The sequence below is a fragment of the Anoplolepis gracilipes genome, chromosome 13, assembly GCF_047496725.1.
Source record: "Anoplolepis gracilipes chromosome 13, ASM4749672v1, whole genome shotgun sequence".
Classification (NCBI taxonomy): domain Eukaryota; kingdom Metazoa; phylum Arthropoda; class Insecta; order Hymenoptera; family Formicidae; genus Anoplolepis; species Anoplolepis gracilipes.
Window position 1 is genome coordinate 7,343,898 of NC_132982.1, and position 20,674 is coordinate 7,364,571.

General features: G+C 35.1%; 1 protein-coding gene across 2 annotated transcripts in view; it reads left to right on the forward strand.

The window, feature by feature from the left end:
- Window positions 1-20,674, forward strand: part of Olf413 (DBH like monooxygenase olf413) — a 197,167-nt gene that overhangs the window by 82,567 nt on the left and 93,926 nt on the right. For both annotated transcript variants that reach the window (XM_072904996.1, XM_072904997.1), the window contains one exon: window positions 20,349-20,630. In XM_072904996.1, the coding sequence (XP_072761097.1) occupies window positions 20,376-20,630 (255 nt within the window). In that variant the 5' untranslated portion in view covers window positions 20,349-20,375. The remainder of the gene's footprint in view (window positions 1-20,348; window positions 20,631-20,674) is intronic.

Genomic DNA, 20,674 nt, shown 5'->3' on the forward strand with positions numbered 1-20,674 from the left:
AGGAGAAGTGAAATGTGATGTAAGAAATCGTGTAACGGTATGAGTCACCGAATATCACCATACCGTTAGAATTTGTTTTTTTTTTTTTTTCGTCTTTTCGTTATCAACCTTAAATGCATGTCGTCGTAAAACCTAAGTTTTCATATAGTACATTTGACGTTAAATGCGATTGCCTGTTTGCCAAGTATATACCATCTAATGCGAAGGTAGCATGTGATGGTGGCCGACAATCAAAGACGATCACCATGGATGCAGAGTGCGTAAAGCTCCGTGCTCGGACTACTCAGACATTTAACGATAAATGTCTGATTTCTGCGTTTTATCTTTTTAATGTGAAGATAGCATGCGATGCGAATTGAAACTCATACTAGGTATACAGAAGTGCAAAGAACCGCGTTATATTTCATGGTGAATGCGCTAATCAAATTTTGTTTATTCTAAATGTGAAAATGGGACGAGAAGATTTATATTTGCATTTCACATTTAACGTGAATTACTCTTGTCCAATTCTGTCCTGCGTGCAATTATTAATTGTCATCACACGCACTTTCTCTTGAGTTTTAAGCTAAAGCTTTAATGCAGTTTCACTCGACAAATATTCGATAAAACCAAACGTGTCGCATTTAACTGACGAATTTCATTGTACTGTCATATACAATCGCGTGCATTTTACTGCATGCAACCACGTCGATTCCAATTACATACCTCGCCTGCACAGTGAACGTATCGGTTTGGCATCGTTTTAAAGCGGCCTAATATGAAAATCGCATGCGTCGGCTTGAGAATTATGCGGTCGCACATATTCATCGCGTAGAAAAATTATGCGGCATATCGTAATGTGTTTAACGCCGCGCACATAATACAAATATACATCAAAATAATACAAAAACAATTTTTTTCGGACAAAGTCGGCGCGTAAAAATTATGCCGACATAAATCGATATATATGTATTTTTTTGCGAGATTCCGCTAAGCCCGCCAAGACGTTTTTCTTGTCAACCGGAAATTGATCTCTTATGGTGTACACACATACCAGCGAAAGTTGAGGCCAGGTCTCTCTCTCTCTCTCTCTCTCTCTCTCTCTCTCTCTCTCTCTCTCTCTCTCTCTCTCTGTCTTTTTCTATAGAAAGAAAGAGCATTTCTGACTATCGATTGAATTTCTCCGATAATATGGCGCTACTGATCGATGTCTCGCGTCCTCGTTGCAGTTAAATCCGATTTAGCTGGAACTTTGTTGAAGACGATGGTTTTTTATATGTAGTTGATAAAATTAATATCTATAATATTTTTATCGATTTAACTTACAACCTTGAAATTCGAATAAGATCACAGTCTTAATATAAACATTTTAAAATACAATACATCAAAAGTTTCAATCATTGATTGTAAATAAAACATGTACTTGAAAAATAAAATGTCGCGGAGTACTCGTGTCCATTTTATCCTAATAAGATTTAACGAGACCGCCCTGTGGGCGAAAAAAAAAAGAAGCTAAAGCCTCATAAACATACATCAAGAGATGGTTTATTTAATACATGCAGATAAAACGAATCCCCTCCTTCTCTTCTTCCGAAAGAGGATTAAGCGCAACAAGAAGCGCGGGATAGGACGATCTTTTCGCTCATAAAAGCGACTGTTTGAGCGCGCTGTCCGAACACCGGTGTCGCGTGCGCACGGTCGTTTGTCACGCTCGCGGTGATTTATACAATTACCCGGCGCGAGAGTGCTGTTTGCTAACAGCATGTAGAACCGCGAGTCTCGGCGTGTGTCGACGTCGACGTCGTCGTCGTCGTCGTCGTCGTCGTCGTTGTTGCCATTGCCGTTGCCGTTGCCGTTGCCGTTGCCGTTGCCGTTGTCGCGGAGAATCGTGTACATATACCGTGCTCGCCGTTGCGTTTTGTCAACCGACCGAATTCACATTTAGCGGACGAACGTCGTAAGCAGGAGACGCGGTTGCTCGGTTCCCCAACGTAGCAGCAATAATTAAGCTAATGTCGCCTTCGGCAAGTGAGCGAGCGAGCGGGCGATTCGCCTCTCTTTGAGACGGCTTATCCCACTATGCGTGCATTGTACATGTGTTTACTCGTAAGCGGCGACCGGTGTGGCACCGGAGTCGGCCCCGCGGCTGAATTTCGATACTAATTGAAATAATTGCGCGAACCATCCTCTTATGTGTAACGGTAATGCGGGAAAGGGGGAAGAGAACGATAATATGCTCTGCAAAATTCTTAATTGCGGCATGCATTGAGCGCGATACAGATAAATCAAAAAGAAAACCTGTTTTTAAGTATAGAGAGAATAAAACCTTATATTCAAGTGCTAATTAAAAATTTCTATCTCTCTCTCTCCGGGATGGCTAAATAAAGTTTATTGTTCTCTAATATGTATAATTATGAAAAAAACACTACTTTAGAAAATATATAAACTAAATAGATTTAAAGGTGTGATTTTGCTTTTTTTTCTTTTTCTTTCTTCTCAGCGAATGATGGTAGATAGATAATCGGCCATGTCTGGAGAAGATGAAGGCGTCCGTCATAAAGTTGATGACATATCTTTAAAAGGGTGACACTCGAGCGAACTACTTTGAAACTTTTCTTATAAATTGCTCATACGAGATATACTAGCTTTAAAACAAAATAGAAGTTTCATACGAAAGAGACATGCCATAAATACTTTATTAACAAAGAATCGAATGTGCATAAAAAATATATGAATGTTTTGAAAGTTATAAAACAGATTCTTCGAGTCTATATACAGCAACGAATAACAACGTGTTTTTCACTGTTTTTGTGCTTCTAAATTCCACACAAAAATTTAACGCGTTACGAATACGTAAAACTACGAATATGGTGAGTGGAAAGAGTGACGGCGAAAAAGTTTTCCCTGTTGAAAAAGCCTTACACTCGTCATAACCATGTTATACATTTCATTCACGAGCGCGTTAAATTGCAATTAGCGTTCATTCCTCCATTCTTTTCGTCATTTCCCATTCGACTTTTTTACACAGCCTATACGCCTAGTGCCGGCAATATTTCATTTCAAAGGAGTACAACGCTTTCTGCATCTCCGCACACTGTAAAAGTTTTCTATTAATGCAAAATGCTCTTCATTTAAAGTGTTAGAATCAAGCAGCGTTTTTTTTTTTTTTTTTTTTTTTTATAAAAGTTAACCATCAGTCTAAAATATATAAATTTTTACAATATTAATAGTTTATAGAATATATTTTTTTATATTTCAGTATTTGTTATCTTGTTATAAAGTATAACGTCAAAGTAATATTGTAGGTTTAGAATTATCAGGATTTTCTAATTGTAGCATTTTTTTCAAACTAATGACGGAAATTTACCGAAAAGTCTGACCATTGTTTGGAAATAATCTCTTTGAAGATACTGCCTGCATGTGCATATATATATATATATATATATTTTGGTGTTCGTTCAGGTGTTGTTGAACGGTTTGGAACACGGAAGCACAGAGTGTAGCGGGATCATAAGCCGCTTGAATTCAATTAGGGCTCCATAAGATAGATTACTCTGTAGCTCTGGGAAGTTTAACGAAAGTGTGTTACGCGCGTGTATCAATATATATATATATATATATAAAATACTTTCGAAATTATTCGATTAAAATATAATGGAAAATCAATTATCAGTATATATATTCAGGACAGTGATAATTAATTTAAACGTCAAGCACGCTTTATTATATTCAATCTAATGATTTCGTTTTTACGATAAACACTTCAATTGTTTGTATTTTGTTTATGACACGTTAAATTATTTTTTACATATATTTATTATTCTTTTACTTATATTGTTTTATACATGTTTAGAACAAAATAATATATCACATTTACAAGTATAATTAATATATAAAAAATTATATTAAAATTGCTGCAAAATAACTATATAGACAAATTTTATAATTTTTTTTATACAATTGCTATTTTTGCGTTTATTATATGTATTTATTATATTCTTTTGCATGTACATATTTTCAAAGGTGAAAATTTTATACGGAAATAATGCAACTCCCGCGCGAACATTTTATAACATATGTTATTACATAGCTACGCACTTCCGCATATGCTGCCGCGTTCAGCATCGGTAATCGGATGCATCTTCACCGCAACGACTTCGATCATCGATCGCGAAACACTGTGTTCGTATATTCCTCCAAGTGCCTCGAGAATCTCAGATGGATTCACGTCGTACGAATCTCGTTGTACGTAACGAACCACCTCCGGCCTTGATACATCTATACAAGATCGATGTAATGATAATGCAGTTGCGAGGGCGGCGGTTCTTTCGAGAATTCTAACTTTTCTCACGAAGAAACCATGTTTGGAGGAAAATATATTTTTCAAAATTTTATTATAAAAAATAAAAATGTATATAATTTTATTTTAATAACATGAAAAGAGAGAGAGAGAGAGAGAGAGAGAGAGAGAGAGAGAGAGAGATTTTCCTATCGTTACGAATGATATTAGATTTTCTTTTGCAATATAAAATCTTGAACATTTTCATGCATTATAGATTATTAGTATCTGGAATTTTTTACATCTTTTTCTAAAGAAAAATCAAGATCACATTTCAAGGTTTTAATGTTTCAATTTTATCTTATATTATTTATTCTTTAATTTTAAATTCTTCGAAAATAATGGACGGACATTGTTATTTTTTACATAAAGATTAAAATTTCCGAATCTCCACCAAGGGCTCTAAACTATTCTGAACCGGTCCTGGATCTATCCATATTTGTGGCGAGAGCGGTCTGCGGTTTATCCCTCATTACGCGGTAGAAACGCGTTCACGTCGTGCGATTTTCTGCCAGCTGATTTCGCGGCCCCCTTCACGGCTTCTTCATCGCGGTCCATCGTCGCAGTTATTTGTCGATTTGCAACTCGCCCCGAAGCACGTGATAACGAGGCTCGCGGTGAGCGAAGAGAAAATCGTCGGCAACCCCAGCCACGTTGCTGATCGCCGCGGGCTTGCACTTTGCATATATCTTTACCGGCGCAATGCAGTTCTCGTATGGGAGTGGCGTAAAAATAGATCATCGGTTCGATTATGGATCGATCTTGGTTTCTATAATGATTTTTTCATGGCAGGTTAAGAGAGAATAATGCATTGACTTTTAAACAATATACGTTTTCAAAATTATTTTCAAAAAGTGATATTTATATCGAAATATTCGTTTTATATGATGAACAAAAAACTGAGTTATTTATTATTAAGTTTTAGTAAAATTTAATTTTTACATTACATTGTTAATATTTTTAATCGTTCATGTTTTTTATATTATATATTTTTGTCTTTAAAATTATTTTATTTATTGAGATTTAATCGTCCGACCGTTTTTCGCCTTTGAATAAAGTTACTTCCAAAAATCACCATACGTTTACCTCTCGTAACATTTTACGTCATTAAGGAATCGACAATCAAAGATAATCTCGAAGACAACCGCAGATAGTCGCTTTAATGATTCCACGACTGCGCAATTGAAGGCTGATGATGGGGATTGAATGGGCTTTGGCGAGGACGAATGGGCAGGAAGGAGTCGTCCTTCGAAACGAATCGCCACAATTAAGCGTGCAATTATTCGCCTCTGAAGACGCCCTGAAGGCTGTCGTTAATTTAATTTGCCTCGCGGGGGACGTTGCCAGGAGAAAAACGATCGGCGAGATTGCGAGTCGCAGGAAGTAACTCACTGAGGGAAAATCGCTTTTAGCTGTATTTTTCGAATACGAATCGAAAGTTACGCGCCGACCGAGCCGTTCACAATTCCGATAATGAAACCGCTCCAGGCTATCCTCCGTTGTTTATTTTTCCATAGTAATTGTGCCGCTCGCCTTTCTAGAAACCACCTGACAAGACTTTTTAGATTAGGCTAAGTTACTTTCGGTCTTGTATGAATTACCTCGACCGTTAGGAAAAGGTTTTCGTGAATTGATGGAAAAAGTCTAGCTACTTAAATTAAATGGAATTGAACGTATTTACCATTAGAATAAAGGAAAGGCAGCTGTAAAATATCATTGAAAAATATTTCTAATTCAAAATTGAAATTTTAAATTTAGAGAAAAAATTGAAGAAATTATATTAGATATATATTAAATAGCTATCTTCTAACGTGTACATATGTCTAATATACTATATTGTAATTATTACAGAGATATATAATTAGACATTTAAATTTATTAGATGAATAGTGATTATTTTTTTTCGTTACGATAATATCAGGCGTGATTTGTATTTTTCCAGAAATAAACTTTCGATGTTTTAAATGAATTTTTGAAAGCTATTGGCTTCTGCTCGACAGTATGTATCAAAATTTTCGCAAATACTAAATATTCGCGATGATTGTATATCTTAGAAACGAAAACTAGAAACTGGTAAAAAGAAAAAGAGGAGTCAGATTTTTCTTGAAGGTATATGTACACAACGTATGTACAGATTGGAAATGTTTGACTACATACTGTGATATTCTTGGCAAAATGTAGGTTGAAGATACAATATCAGTGTCATACTATGTGATGAAAGCAACTGGATAAAAGTCAGGAATATAAGAAAAATTTAAAACCGAACAAAGGACACAAAAATATAAAATTAACGCAAGCAAGAAACGAGTTAATTCTGTAGCCTCTATGTATGCCTTTTGTTCTCTCGCATATTCTGGCACAATGCGGCCGTAATTAGACGTCGACCTAGCATGGTAAACGCAACGCTTTGCGCATTGTGCAACGGGCACAACATTTAATGCCTTGCATTCAAAGACAAACTCTTTGCGCGCTTTACAGCAAAAAAAGAATAGGATTCTTGTGTTCTTTGCAACAAGTGCCGCGGTGGGGGCTAGGTATTTGTGCTTCGCGCACAATGAGCTCTCCCATGATCCCCCATCCGATCATAACTAGAAGGATTGTCCGGCGGATCCGCGGAACGCGTGCGTTTCTCATCGCCGATATCCCAGTCGCATCGACCACGAAGGATAATATCGACATTTTTTGCCCATTGTCTCAGCACCGCCTGCATACGTGTCTATCGTCGAAAGGCATCGCGACCGATAAATCGTTCACGGCCTCGTTCTACCGAGTCGTCGTCGACAAGGGAAGGAGAGAGAAAGCATGACTTTGCGCTTCCGTTCCCGCAGGTGCGTACCGTATACGTCTTGTAGCAGCCATCATTGCGGTATGTCGGACAAAGGTGTGTTTTGAAATGTATTTGAGACGTCACGCATCGGGCCTGCCCCTTCGTCCAATCGTAGCCTCCGCACGACGCCATTTTTTCTCCAGACATGCAGCCGGCGATATATGAATTTGATTAATTTAAATTTTTATTATTACAACGATATTTTGAAATTTATACAACTAATTTCGTTGAGGTATTAATTTTCTTCTCGAAGTCATAGCTATTTGTTATCATAAATGATAAATATCTATGATACTTTTAAAGATTTATTTTTGCCTGATAGAAACTGTTTTTTTTTTCCATGCAATCGTACGTTGATATTTATGCGATAATTTTGTATTGTAAAAAATAAAAAAAATTATTTAAATTACGTTAAATCAAATATTAAAACATTGAAATAAACTTGAATGTGAATGATCAGGGACCAGGATATCGCACACTATCGACTTCACTTTTTGTTCTCGATGAAATCCATTACGTACTGATTATGCATAATTAGAGAACATCAGTGACTACTATAAAAATTATAAATGCACCTATAATAGGCCACTCACTCAGTGAAATATTTTTGCACGAGTATTATGATAATATAAATGACTGGTAGAATATAAACATAAAATAATTAAGTTTATTTAAATTTTATCTTTAAGAAAAATTAATAAAATGTTATCTCATGTAAAATTTATCTCATGCTAAATCTTACATGTTTTAAAAAATATAATATTGTTGCAAGATACTTCTAAGATCGTCTCAGAAGCTAGCACTTTGTTACCTCTGTGATTTTACTACATCACATAAACTTCGTATCGATCATCGTATAAAGTTCAGCTTGTAAGATTTTTTATTGAAGAAAAAGGGGGGAGGGGAAGGGAGATGCGGGCGAGAAATATTTGTTGAAGTTGTAGCCACATCAGCCATATCCGTAGTATCGTCATCATCGACCATTCCATTGATCCCAGGTAGTGCTTTCGCGACCTCACTTTAAAGGGATAACGCGTTTGGAGACTTATCTCATAATATATTTATAGTGAGAGACGTTACGATGGCTATATATTATCCCTCCATTGCCGCCACACTGTGTCCTTCCTTCGATGTATTATGCATTCGAGAAGACGATGTTATTCTCTCATGCGCAACGCGCGCGTTATATCCGCCTTATACATTTTTGACCTCGATCTATCGGCTTTATTTTACAGTTCGATATTACGTACCGTTAATTCACTTTCAATGAATCTCTATTTATGGATTGAAAAATCTAAATCCTTTGTAAATTGTTGTTTCTCGACTGCGAATGCTTTCGGAAATTCTCGAGAAACTTTTGAATGACTCGACATATAAGGAACGACCGCTCAATAACTCATTAGTTTACACCGAACATGATTCGTCAGATATTAAGAACCACGACAGATATTTGTGAGCCTTTTTAACTGTCGATAAGGCTCTATAAATAGATAATTATGACTGATAGTGTAAAGGCGGTTTGTTCAGAGCGCATATAATACATAAATGGAAATCTGTCTTCGTCTCCTTCTTTATTATTTTTTTTTTTTTTCTTATCTTTACGTGAGTTAAAAGAAGTTAGATTACTCTTACGGTCTTCTGCGAGCTAAATAACCAATTATGAATACCAAGCGTGTCTGCAAGACTCGAGTCGAGGCTCTTCAAGGCCCGAAGACTCCTCGCTCATTATTCCCTCATTTGCCCTGGGTCCATAGAAATGTAATTAAATCCTCCGAGCGGACGCGAAGCGAATTGTGAGAAAGTTGAGAACGCGAGGAAGAAGGAAGTAAAATTACGAAGGCCTTCTCTCTCGCCATACTTTTGACAAGTTGCGTTAATCGGCGTCACCGGGATCGAGGTCCTCTCATCATTTTTCAGGGAGCTAATTGACTAAGTGTCATAATTAACGGCTTTATCATGAACAAGCGCGACAAAAGGGACTTGAGCGATCGCATTTTCTTCAGTAATGTTGTGATCGATATGCTTCTTAATATAGAGTGACGAGCAAAATGTAGAATAACAAGTAAAATGTATGATGTTTTATGTATGTCAATTGACAAGTTGACAAGTGAGTAAATGACAAACCTCGCGGTATTTTCCCTAAAGTATGCATAAATCAAGATAATCACCAAAGTTGATATAATTTCCATTGAATTACTTATAAAGAGATGATTAAATATTCTAATAATAAGATTAAGTATACCTGATTAATTATTCGTATTAATCTTTTATTATTATCTTTGATTGTTTTAAATAGGATCTATATTAATATTGAAATCATATACTAATATAAATAAAAATTATAATATAGTTACATATTTATATAGTACATAATCTTATAATTACTCTGTTCGTAACTTTTTCTTTTTATCTGTTTACTAATTATGTTTCTTTTTGTATCTTATTTCTATCGTACATTTTAAATGAATCTCTGTCAAGGTACGATAAATTTCTTTCTCTTCTTCTTGTAAACGTATATTCCTTTTTTGTTTCCAGTTTTCTTCCTATGTTCCATCTCCCTTTCTTTTTCAGAGTTACTTTTAACTTTTGAAGTTTATCTTTTGCGCACTGCTCTCACACACATAGTCGCGCGCCTCGTGAGGTAACTCGTGCGGCTTCGATACAAACTTTACACTTAGTGCATTATGAATATTACGATTTCGCGAACTTATTCGGTATGGGCATTTTTAACTGTGAATGAACACAAGTCATACGAGAAAGTCCTGGTCGTTTATTATTTCTACGTTTTCTCTCAAATAAACACTTATTGAATTCACAGATATTTAAGTAATCTACAAGAAGAGAAACATTTATATGCAAATAAATATTACATTTACTAAAAAGAAAGAGAGAAGACTATTTTTTAAAACATTTCTATTTCTATTTTTTTGAAGTATATTAAATATAATATCATGAAAAATATCAATATATGAATCCGTATTAAGTCTTAGAAAAAGAACCATTGATGAAATTATAAATAAAATATGGTGTGTGAATCCGTATTAAGTCTTAGAAAAAGAACCATTGATGAAATTATAAATAAAATATGGTGTGTGTGTGTGTGTGTGTTATAAATTAAATATGGTTTTTGAATCTATAAATAAATTAACGGAAACTTCCTAAAAGCGAACGAGAAAATGGAATCACAATAGAAAAATTATTCGATCAGTATTGACAATGAAATTGGCAGTATTTTAAGGGTTTAATAGCTATCCCGATTGCGAGAATTATTTAAACATCACAGAGAGACAGCGATTAAATCCGAGTTAATGAATACAAATATACGATGTTTCCAACATTCCTATCTGATTTTCCGTCGATGTGTGTTTACATATATATCTTTCGACGTGGCTAAAATATTTCATGATGATATCATCGCCGACCAGCTGCCTTTTTCACTACTCTTTTCGCTCGATAGCGTTACGTGTTTGGCCGCAATTAACGACACAATGTTACAACAACAGTACTAACTTGTCGCAATAATCGTAAAACGATATTCTTTTCGCGGATACAGTCGAGCTATTTCATCCTTAAATCTTGCAACATTTCTATTGACGTTATAATTGTAAACCATCGTATTTACATTAAATTTATTTGGGGGAAATAATCCTTTCTTACCAAAAATTTTGACATTATATCCAAACAATTCTAGTTTAAATCACAATATTATAATTTAAAATTGTTTTGAAAATTTAGAAAAAAAATTTATCTGAATTTGTGATTTCAAATTTTAATGAAATTTGTTGCAATAATTTTTTTTTTGTTATTATATATGTATTTTTAGCTGAAAGATATTTTTTTATACTTTCTTCTGTGACAATGATCAAGAAAAAGCAATTACTGCTGAATTAATAACGAAAGAAAATCATCTAATTCGAGATATATTCGGTCTCTTCATATTTATATTAATCGATGGATATAAAAATCCTTGGAATTTTAAGTTTCCAACGTTATACACGTTATTTGTTATGCCGTTGGTTCGATATGATTACGTGATTAATGACAATTAACAAATCGTTATATCAACTAAGCCACTAAATTACTGTGTGTCAATTATACATGGAATACATCTCATTTGCAATTAGAATAAGCTAGGTAGATTATTCATTGTGCGTAACGACGATCGGCATCGTATTAATATATATTAATTTTCATGCATATTTGTTATAGTTTTATTAGTCTCTCAAACAATTATAGTAATTAAATGTATGATGAGATTGTGGATTAATTACAAAAGATTGGCATAATTATCTCTTATGCGTTATAGATAATCACATTTGATTACATTAAAGTTTGTTTCTTTATTTATTTATTTTAATTTACTCATTTTCTTTAAAAACAGAAAAGATGTATGAAATTTAGAATATTTTTAAAACATTCTATTTGATGTATAATAATATAAGAGAACTTTCTAAGTTGTATTATTAAAAATTTGTTTTATAAATGTGTGAAAAATATATATGTGAAAAAATTAACATGTATAAATAATAGTTTGTATTTACAAAATCAACACCAGACTTTTTAAAAATTTTGTACTGTACGATCTTATTATTTTGTAAGTTATGATACCTGTTTATTCTTGACTTAACTTGACTTTTTTAACTTTCCATTTTTTCCCGTATACAGAGCTATTAATCTTCATGCATGACGCAAACGCAACGATAATGTTAGAAATGCATTTTTAACGGGAATGTCGTAAATCTGCTGCGATCTATTCTTGTCCTTCCCTAGAATTTACTTTTTAAGATAAAACAAAATTAGATAAAAAAATTAAAAGATTTCATTTACATATATTTATATCGAAATGTCAACAATATTTAGATTAGTCGATATGGTTTTTTGACCTATTCTTTTTTTGTGAAAGCTTCAGCATGACATTTTTTTATTTTAGATTAGAAAACAAATGTTTAGATAAAAAAAACCGAGAGATTTTTTTATGATAGCCTCGGCATCAAATTTTAATTTAAGATTGCTCCACGCATACACAGAAAATATATTTAAATTTTTATACAATTTTTATATCTCTTTTTTTATAATACAATTTTTATAGCATTAAAATTATAGAGTAATCGAAATTGATGAGATAAAGATAAAGAGAAAACTGTCGAATTAGCGTTTATCAATGTCAGTACAATCAGGAGTTAATAGTATTAAGTTCTAATCACACGATGAAAATCGATTAAATATGAAAAGAAACTCTCCTTCCTGCATTTACATGTGTTTTCGTGCGTTTGGTCGATAAAGCTTATTTTATTAATGCGTTCGACGGTCTGTCGCGATACCGTTCACGTGACTCTTTCTGGGAGTCACATGCACCGTCACGATTAGCGAGAGCACCATTGTACTAAACGGTGCGCCGAGTTCTAGCACAATCTAACGTCACGTTATGTACATTCATTTGTAGCTGTCACAACCGCGTGGATAAGACCTGTTTTTGTTTTTCCTTTTTTATTTAAGAACATTGTCGAATTTTTTTTTTATTAACTAATCGAACAAGAAAAGAAGTGTGTCGCGCGTATCACAGCACGCTAGGAATTAATCCTTCATTCTCATCGTATCCGAGATGTGTATCCGTGGAAAGGTAGAATATATATTGCTATAACCATGTACGTTCTCGTCAGCTTGACGTTGCGGAAATTTGAATTGGTAATTTTGAAACGGATATATCTTTCCCCGAAAAACAATTCTCTCGAAGCAACGGTCGGTATATATATATATGTCTCGTCGGCAATATTTTAAAAGTCCAGCAATATATTCTTTTTAAGTTTTAAAATTTAGATATTATTTCGCGAATATGGAGGTCGTAATGGAAGTTAAAACTAAGCTTGCATATTCATAGCGGTGAGTAGTAATTATCTACCACATGTAAAGTAACAGTCAGAAACGAGAATTATGAAAAGTCTGGCACATTAATATATGTCAATCCTTCACGATCATTGAATCCGTTATTTCCACGCACGAATGACGCGCTCATTCTATTAATCCGCCATCTCCGCTTGTCGTTCAACTTGAAGCTTGATCATCATCCGTAACGCGTTTCAGACTCCGGATACCGGATCGCGATAATAACGCAATTTGGATCGCGTCCCAGACATCTTCACACAACATCGAACGATTTTACGGGCGTTAATTGGTACGTTCGGTGTGCCTGCGATGTCGGCTTGTATATATACACCTATCCTTCTTCTATTTTTTTTTTTTTTGTTTGACACCTGAAGAGGTCCGATGTCAGCCTGATGGATGGGATGCAGTCGTGTGCATGCTCGAGGATGCGTTCGATATTAGTTCGTCGACCTCGCGTCCGTCACTTATAAGATAGCGGAAGGCTTGAAAAATTCAATAGACGTTTTCGACAATCATCTGATATAAAATTCCAAGTATTGAAGGCTTTTCGATATCTATAGTGCTGATATAGTCAAAGACAAAAATTGTCTGCACCACGCTTTTTATCTTTAAGAAATTGTATAATATCTTATAATCGTCTTTATTTTATTATCACATTTAGTATAATAATTTGTTTAAAATTAAAAAAAAATTTTATCTTGTTTTAGAATTAGGATGATATATATTTACACACACACACACATATATATATATATATATATATATATATATAAATAGATACAATGTTTAAAGACACTTATTGATCGCGTAAATACGTCGACGAGGCGATATTTCCAATACTAGTAGACTGGGCGAGAGGTTCGGGCGCGTTAAAATTTATGTGAAATTCCGAACGCGCGAAGCGGCCCTTTACCTATCTACATACATACATACACACATACACATATATACATACACGCATACAATACGCCCGCGCAAGCGACAAAATCCAAGTTTTGCTTTTGACATTTGTCGGTGATATCGTGCTTTATTTGTTCCCCGGTGCTGCCGCATACATCGCGGCCGCCGTTTTTGCATACAACGACGACTTCGGAAACGATGCGATGCGCTTTCTTTCAGATAAATCAATATACCGGCGCGCCAGTAAACAAGTAAATCAACGCGGAGTAACGACGCGCGACACGGAATCGCACCGATCGACGATTGTACTCGCATGTCTGGATCTATTTTATGAGAATACGATTTAGTTTAAAATATGTGCGTGAATCACTCCTCGATGAAAAATGCGATTCTGGTAAATCAAGACTTTTAAATTGAATGCATATAATAAATAATGTCTGGTATTGTGTGGGTACAAGCAAAAATATAGATATCAATTTCTCAAACATCTTTCAAATATTTTTTCAGCTTTAGTAATTCAGAGTTACTGGCTTTAATCTTATAGTATCAATCTATTTCAATCTTTTTATTATATAAATCAATATTTACTTATAATTATTTTTAATATTCTACATGTCAATGTTTCACACATTTTTAAATTTGGAATTAATTTAGAGAAAATATAGACACGCGCCACGCGTTAGAGATGCAAAATTAAAGTTTTTTATCAAAGTACCATCTGATTTAAAGGAAAATAATTGTAAACAAATTAACTTTATACACGAACCATATTATTCGATAACTAATAATATTGGGATAAAAATTTAAATTGCATTTTTGAGGGTTGAAGGAATGTAATGTGAAGCGAGCGAGCGAGCGAGCGAAACCGATCGATGTATTATACTCGTACTCGATACAGACGCACAATGTGCGCTATATGTGAATTTGTACACACGAGAGACCCTTGATCCCGATGGGTCCCTGATCGGACGCTCATTATTTGCCAACTCGCCCATTCACGCCTCCGTACATGCGACACGTCGATTTACCGGGCTACCAACATTTCGATTTGCGTCGTTTTCGCGAGAGCAGCCCTCGATTTATTTATCTTGGAGAGAAGTTCGCACCGGCTGTGGGGATGGTTTATCATCCTCGTGCAGCGGCCCTCCACGGCATCGTATCTCATTGCTCTGGTATCGCTAGATATACAAGGTGTTTCGTAAGTTTATATCAAACTTACGAAAAAAATTACATTCCTCAAAAATTTAAAATATAAAAATAAATTGTTTTAGGATCTTTTCACCATTTTAATTGTATTTCTATTATATTATATAATATACTGGTGCGATAAAAAAATTAGTTTCTTTTGACTAAATCTTTCCATTATTTATGAGGAAACTTTATCGATTTATTACTTGTAGATACATTTTGATACTTTTTAAAATTATCGTATAATAAAAAGTAATGTCAAATTATACTTATATATTTCATATTATAAAGAATATTTACAAATTTATGAATGTAAAATACATGTACATTCAAAACACATAGAAAATATCAAAATGTCTTGATAAAAATAAAACTTTAAGAATGTAACAGATGATCAAATCTTTGTGATCAAATTTTATCCAATTTCAAGAGAGCTCGATATTAGCAGAATCTTAATGAGAGAGGCTTATTAATAGATTACGCAATTAGTAGATTATGTCACAATATTATTAACAATCTATTATGTTATTATGTTATTATTGGATAGTTATATCAAAGTGTATAGATTTCGCTCGCATAAAATGCATCTTGTTTGAGCTCATTGTGCAGTATTTAATATGTACAAGATTTGAAAGTTACGGACAATCTTGCGCGAATTCAACGTAGAATCTCCACTTTCCAAGTTTGATACGAACCTTAACGGTGCACCCCGTATAGGGGAAAATCGTGCCAGGTTGATGCCGTCGGTGCCGGGGCGCAATTGGAGAGCAATCGACTGAACGACACGCCGCAAATCAAACCGTACCCGCGTGCGGCTCCACCCTCTTCGGGCTGCGCAGCGTCAACCTCCCCTTCGCTCCGTCCCTTCTGCGCTGGATGGTGTTCGCCATCCTTTCGGATGCATCTCCGCCGCTGTGTCCTCTCAATTCGAGTCGACGCTTCTCCGCCGCGCTCGAGTGATTTCGGCAGCTGCTGCGACCGATGCATCACGTTTGCGGGACGTTTCTCGCGTTGCACGCGTTGCTACTGTTAATTGCATCGATTGTTTTCGGGCTACCGATCGTTTGGCAACGACGAATAGTCATTAAATAAGCCAAAGAGGATTAAACGGAAAAGAAGTTACGTAGCGACAATGCGCTACGCTGTAGATTTACAGTATTTTGTGGAAAAGAAAAATCACTCTGCAGGAGCATTTTTTTTTCGACTTATTTTTATCGGAAGATAAAATGTTTTACCACATAGTTTCGATTATTCTAATCAAAATAAGTTTTAGTTATAAGTTATAGTTTCAAGCTAGGTAGTGAAATATTTGACATGATATTTTAATTATTTGTAAGAAACATATATAGTTAATATAATTTTAAAATATTAAAATTTTACTCTATAATATAATGAATAAAAAAATTGAAAATATTTTATATAAGTATAAATATCATAATGAAAAACACAATTATTTTAATACATATAATAAAATATTTTAGTTTTTTTTATTCATTATATTATAGAGTGAAACTTAAATATTTTATAATACATTATAATAATATGTATTTTATATATAATATCGATTTATATACAATAATCCAAAATTATTATATAATATCTATTGATAAAAAAAGCTTTTGGATTTTAATAGTAAATTTTGCATAGAAACTATTATAGTTCTATCTTCACCGAGGACAATAAAATGTATAGTATAAATTAAATTTGCATTTTTGACAAACGAATCGATGTCACTATCTTCCTTGCCGAGAGATTTTTCTTCTCAAAAAATGATTAACGTATTTTCAAACTATATTATCCATTTGTACGCTGTAATATGCTTTCAAAATTAACGCATTACAATAACGGTTCGATAGGATGTTTAATTCATGTCGGTTAGTGGAATTCGCGTTTATGCTTGTGTTACGCATCCAATTGCCGATACACCGGTTTTGTTAATCGACGGGATTAGCCGGCGCTACTCCTTTGTATGCAAGTTCGACCCGTTCAATTATTTCCGCGTATAACGTCGCGCTTCTGATGCACGCATCCCGCACATCGCATATCCCGTTATTGCTGATTGAATCGATCGGTTTTAATTTCGCAGTTACGGACCGTAAATCAAGCTATAGGCAATGTTCCCAAGCAACACTCTTGACCTCTGTTAAATCATACGATGCTTCTTAATTTGAATGTCATATTCTACCTTTTCTTTAAAGATTATAAAGATGATGAATAGAGCATTTTATCATATGTTTATCATTTTTAATGACAAAATGTTTTTAAGTAGTCTCTTTCATAACTCTGTAAATTAAAACTCCAATCTTCACATTAATTTATATTTATCAAAAGATTTAATTTCCAGGAAACATATAATTATTATTAACGACAAATTATTGTCGTTAATTTAATTATTCAAGATATAGAGGCTTATTAATGGATTATTCAATTAGTAGATTATGTCACAATATTATTAACCATCTATTATGTTATTATATTATTAGATAGTTATATCAAAGTGTATAGATTTCGCTCGCATAAAATGCATCTTGTTTGAGCTCATTGTGTAGTTACATCGTAAATGCTATTCGCCACTACAACATCAATTCGGACCGCGCGATCGTGAGGGATTAAATCGGCAAACCATTGTTTGGTGCCGAACTTGTCGATGATTTCCGCGCGTGTACACGCCGGATTGACTTACTATTTGCGGCGATACGCGCCGTGTCATTGTTGCCGTTAATTGAAACGATCGTTTGCAGATCCGTGATCGATCCCTCGGGATGGCTAAGCCTCCCCCTCTCACGCTTGCCTCCCAGGCCATACGTGCGACATGCAGATGCACGCGATCGGCATTTCGTATTTCCGTCACCGCACTTCGGTTGATCCATGATCTCGATGAAGCGCACTCGCTCGTCTCTGCTCTTCTCGTGAAAAAATCGCCGAAAAAGCGCTGTACAGGACGAATTACAAGCTGTGTAACAAATATTGAAAGAACATTCGCGGCGGAAATAAAAGTGCTGTATGAATCTCTTTCACAGAAATGTACTAATTCCATTATCTTCTATTTCATTTATATTCATTCCATTTATATTCAAAACGTGATAATTTTGAGATCATTGTTTTTTGAAGTAACTATTAAAGGATTAAATACTTGTTTGAATCAAAGATAGATTCTTAATTTAGATTCATATTCAACGTTGTCATATAAATATAATGTTATATCTTCTTATATGGGTCAAATGAAGCTATACATACTGATCGTCACCGATATAACCGCCATCAACATTTATAATCCCTGTCAAAATATTTGTCGTTGCGTTGACGTGATGGCAACGTTACATGGGTGCAAATTTAGATCTTTTCTACGTTTTTAAATTTTTGTTGTCTCTTCTCTTAATTTTTATTCAAAGTTTATCAAGGAATTCATTTATTCATTTAGAAAATATTGTCATTAAAATATATTTCAACAATTCTAGAATTTTTTAGGGATGCTATAGTCACCGAATACTGTATCGGACTATTCGCGCAAATGGCGCCCCGATATTTCCCATTTTTACCAATTTATTGAAACGTCCGAATATCGTATCCGATATTTTCAATCGAATAAATTTCGCTGCAAAAAATTCTCGGCGTGCGCGTTATTTTAGCTTGCACCTGCGATCTCGAAAAGTTACTCACAGTTGCTACCTCCACTCCACGGCAATCTCGCCCTTAACTCGGCTGTGCTCGGCGCGCGAAGCGCTTACTCCGCAAGTACAAATTGACTTTTTTTCTTCCCTCGCGGGACGTGCCTGATTGCTGAAAATGCAAAATAAACGGTAACGCGGATGGTTATCCCACCGACCTCAATCCGGCCCATCTTTTTTTTTTTTTTTTTTTTTTTTTTTTTCTCGAGACACGTGCGCGATGAAACGCGGATTTCTCTTTGTTCGCGTATTCATCCTACCGGAAACTTAATTCTCTTCCCCCTCTTCGAAACCGTTACTTCCCCTCGCACCTCGTGCGCGTTTCTTCGTAACGTCGTTACGCCCGATGGAAATAAAGCGCACTATCATTGATAAAGAGGTCAATACCGATTTTGCCGAGGGAATCGGCAATAATGTCTTCGTTGAATGTCGACCTATTAAGTTCGCTTTGTCTGATTCTTGAAAATGCACAGCGAGCAGTGACGCTGTGAGGATAAATTAACCATGACGTTGATCGTTATTTATGAGTTTTTCTGCTTGAAAAAAAAACAGCGGTCGAGTTTATTCAGCAGATATGTTTCCGTACTATGAATATATAAGCATTACTCTTTATAGACGGTTGAAATGAGTTGAACTCGACATTTTTTGAGCGGATGCAACAACTTGGTGCATTTTTATTTTATTTTTATTTATTTATTTATTTTATTTTTTTTTTTTTTTGAAAGAATTGTTGACTGCCTCTTTTTTTATTTATCCAATACGTCCGTTCTTAATATTCTTTGACTCACATGAAAGTTTTCCATATAGATTTACGAGATTTACGTTATTTAGTCTCGTATTTGTAGTCATTATTCGAATGCGTCTCAAGAACGTATAAGGGTGATAAAATACGATACTTACGCGCAAATTGTGAGAGGCAGTAGGGAAAGGCTGCACATATGGTATGTACCCCCCTGCATCATCATTTGCGCTTTAAACACAGGATAGCTTGGAAACCACTCGTTCCGCCAATGATGGGCAACAATAGTGACACAAAACACACACGGGACTGTCGCAATATCGAAGGAAAATACCGGGACAGCATGTTCAATATTGCTCGATCGCATCTGAAAATTCAACGGTTTTGTTGCCTTTGAAAATGCAACCAACTGCATCGTGTCGTAGATATTGTTTTCCTCCATTTAGCATTTGTTGTATTATCGCTCTACATTTTCGCAGAGTATCCGATGTTGCGAAAGAATATTCCATAAAACAGATATTTATTAAACATTTTTATTGTTGCTAATGCAAAAATTTTAAACAGCCAATAACTTTTTTTTCTCTCTCCTTGTCGAAGACTAAATTATATTTCACGATCTTATAATATATCACGCGTATAATTTCTCGTTTAATTTGTATGAATTTACAAGAACTTAGAGTATCTTATCTCGTAATACAAGATACATTATACGAACAAACATTATTTCTCTTGCCCTTATCCATTAAGCGGATTACATCTCTAAGTAGCATAAATTACCTCTGTAAATAAGACAGTCGCCTCAGGTATGCGTCGCTCCTGTTTCAGATGTTTTGAGCAGTACCGCGTGGAAAGATGAAGACTGCGGTCGGTTCGCTCCTCCTTCTCCACCTCCTCATTAGTGGTGTCGTCTCCGTCGAGTGGAAGCACAGCGCCGTTCTGGACAACAATTTCTTGGTGCTGTGGACGCCCGGCGAGAGGGATGTTACATTCGAGATCCAAGTGAAGACCCTCGGCTACGTCGGACTTGGTTTCACGAAGGACGACGGCGGCGCCGGAGCTGACATGGTCATCGGTTGGGTCGATAATAACGGCCAGGTCCACCTTCAGGTGAGCATCTTTTTACAAAGCATCGAATAATATCTGGTTTCCTC